Source organism: Astatotilapia calliptera, chromosome 9 (genome assembly GCF_900246225.1).
Source record: "Astatotilapia calliptera chromosome 9, fAstCal1.2, whole genome shotgun sequence".
In the NCBI taxonomy this organism is placed as follows: domain Eukaryota; kingdom Metazoa; phylum Chordata; class Actinopteri; order Cichliformes; family Cichlidae; genus Astatotilapia; species Astatotilapia calliptera.
In genome coordinates, this window is record NC_039310.1 from 31628260 (window position 1) to 31628783 (window position 524).

The following is a 524-nucleotide window of genomic DNA, read 5'->3' on the forward strand; positions in this document are numbered from 1 at the left end:
TCTTTACTTTAGTTTTCTAAAGTACATGACTCGCTGTGAGCTTCAGGTCTGTGCGGTAACCTTTCAGCACACTGAAGCTTATCCAGGGCTAAAATAACCGCGTCACTGTCATGCTGCCAGCTGCTAACTGTGAAGGCCAAAGAAGTAAAATGAATCCCGGTGTGCTTGTTGCTATTTCAAACCTCAGAGGTTGAGACTGAGACTTTCATCGGCTGGTGTGAATCTTAAAATAACTCAGATGTGAATCAACAGTGACATAAAAACAAAACGAGGTGGTCACAAACATGCTCTCAAAGAACACAACAGTCATGTTAAACTCCAGTAAAGATCACAACTGCAGCTCACTTTGAGTTTAACATCAGTGACCACCGCCCATCAACAGTTTGTGTACTTCATAAAAACATCCTCGGACTTTTCTTGGAATTAAAGACCTGGAGGTGAGCGAATGCCTATTTTAGACATAAACCAGCTGGATCCACCTTTACAGTCGTCTTTCGTCAAACACCAGCTGGCCTTATTAACTT

General features: G+C 42.4%; 1 protein-coding gene across 1 annotated transcript in view; it reads right to left on the reverse strand.

Moving 5' to 3' along the window:
- The window catches only part of LOC113028841 (dynein heavy chain 5, axonemal-like), a 13372-nt gene extending 13062 nt beyond the window's left edge, over window positions 1-310 (reverse strand). Inside the window, exon 1 of the mRNA XM_026179282.1 lies at window positions 285-310. Within this exon, the coding sequence (XP_026035067.1) occupies window positions 285-310 (26 nt within the window). The remainder of the gene's footprint in view (window positions 1-284) is intronic.
- Between the last annotated feature and the right edge of the window lie 214 nt (window positions 311-524).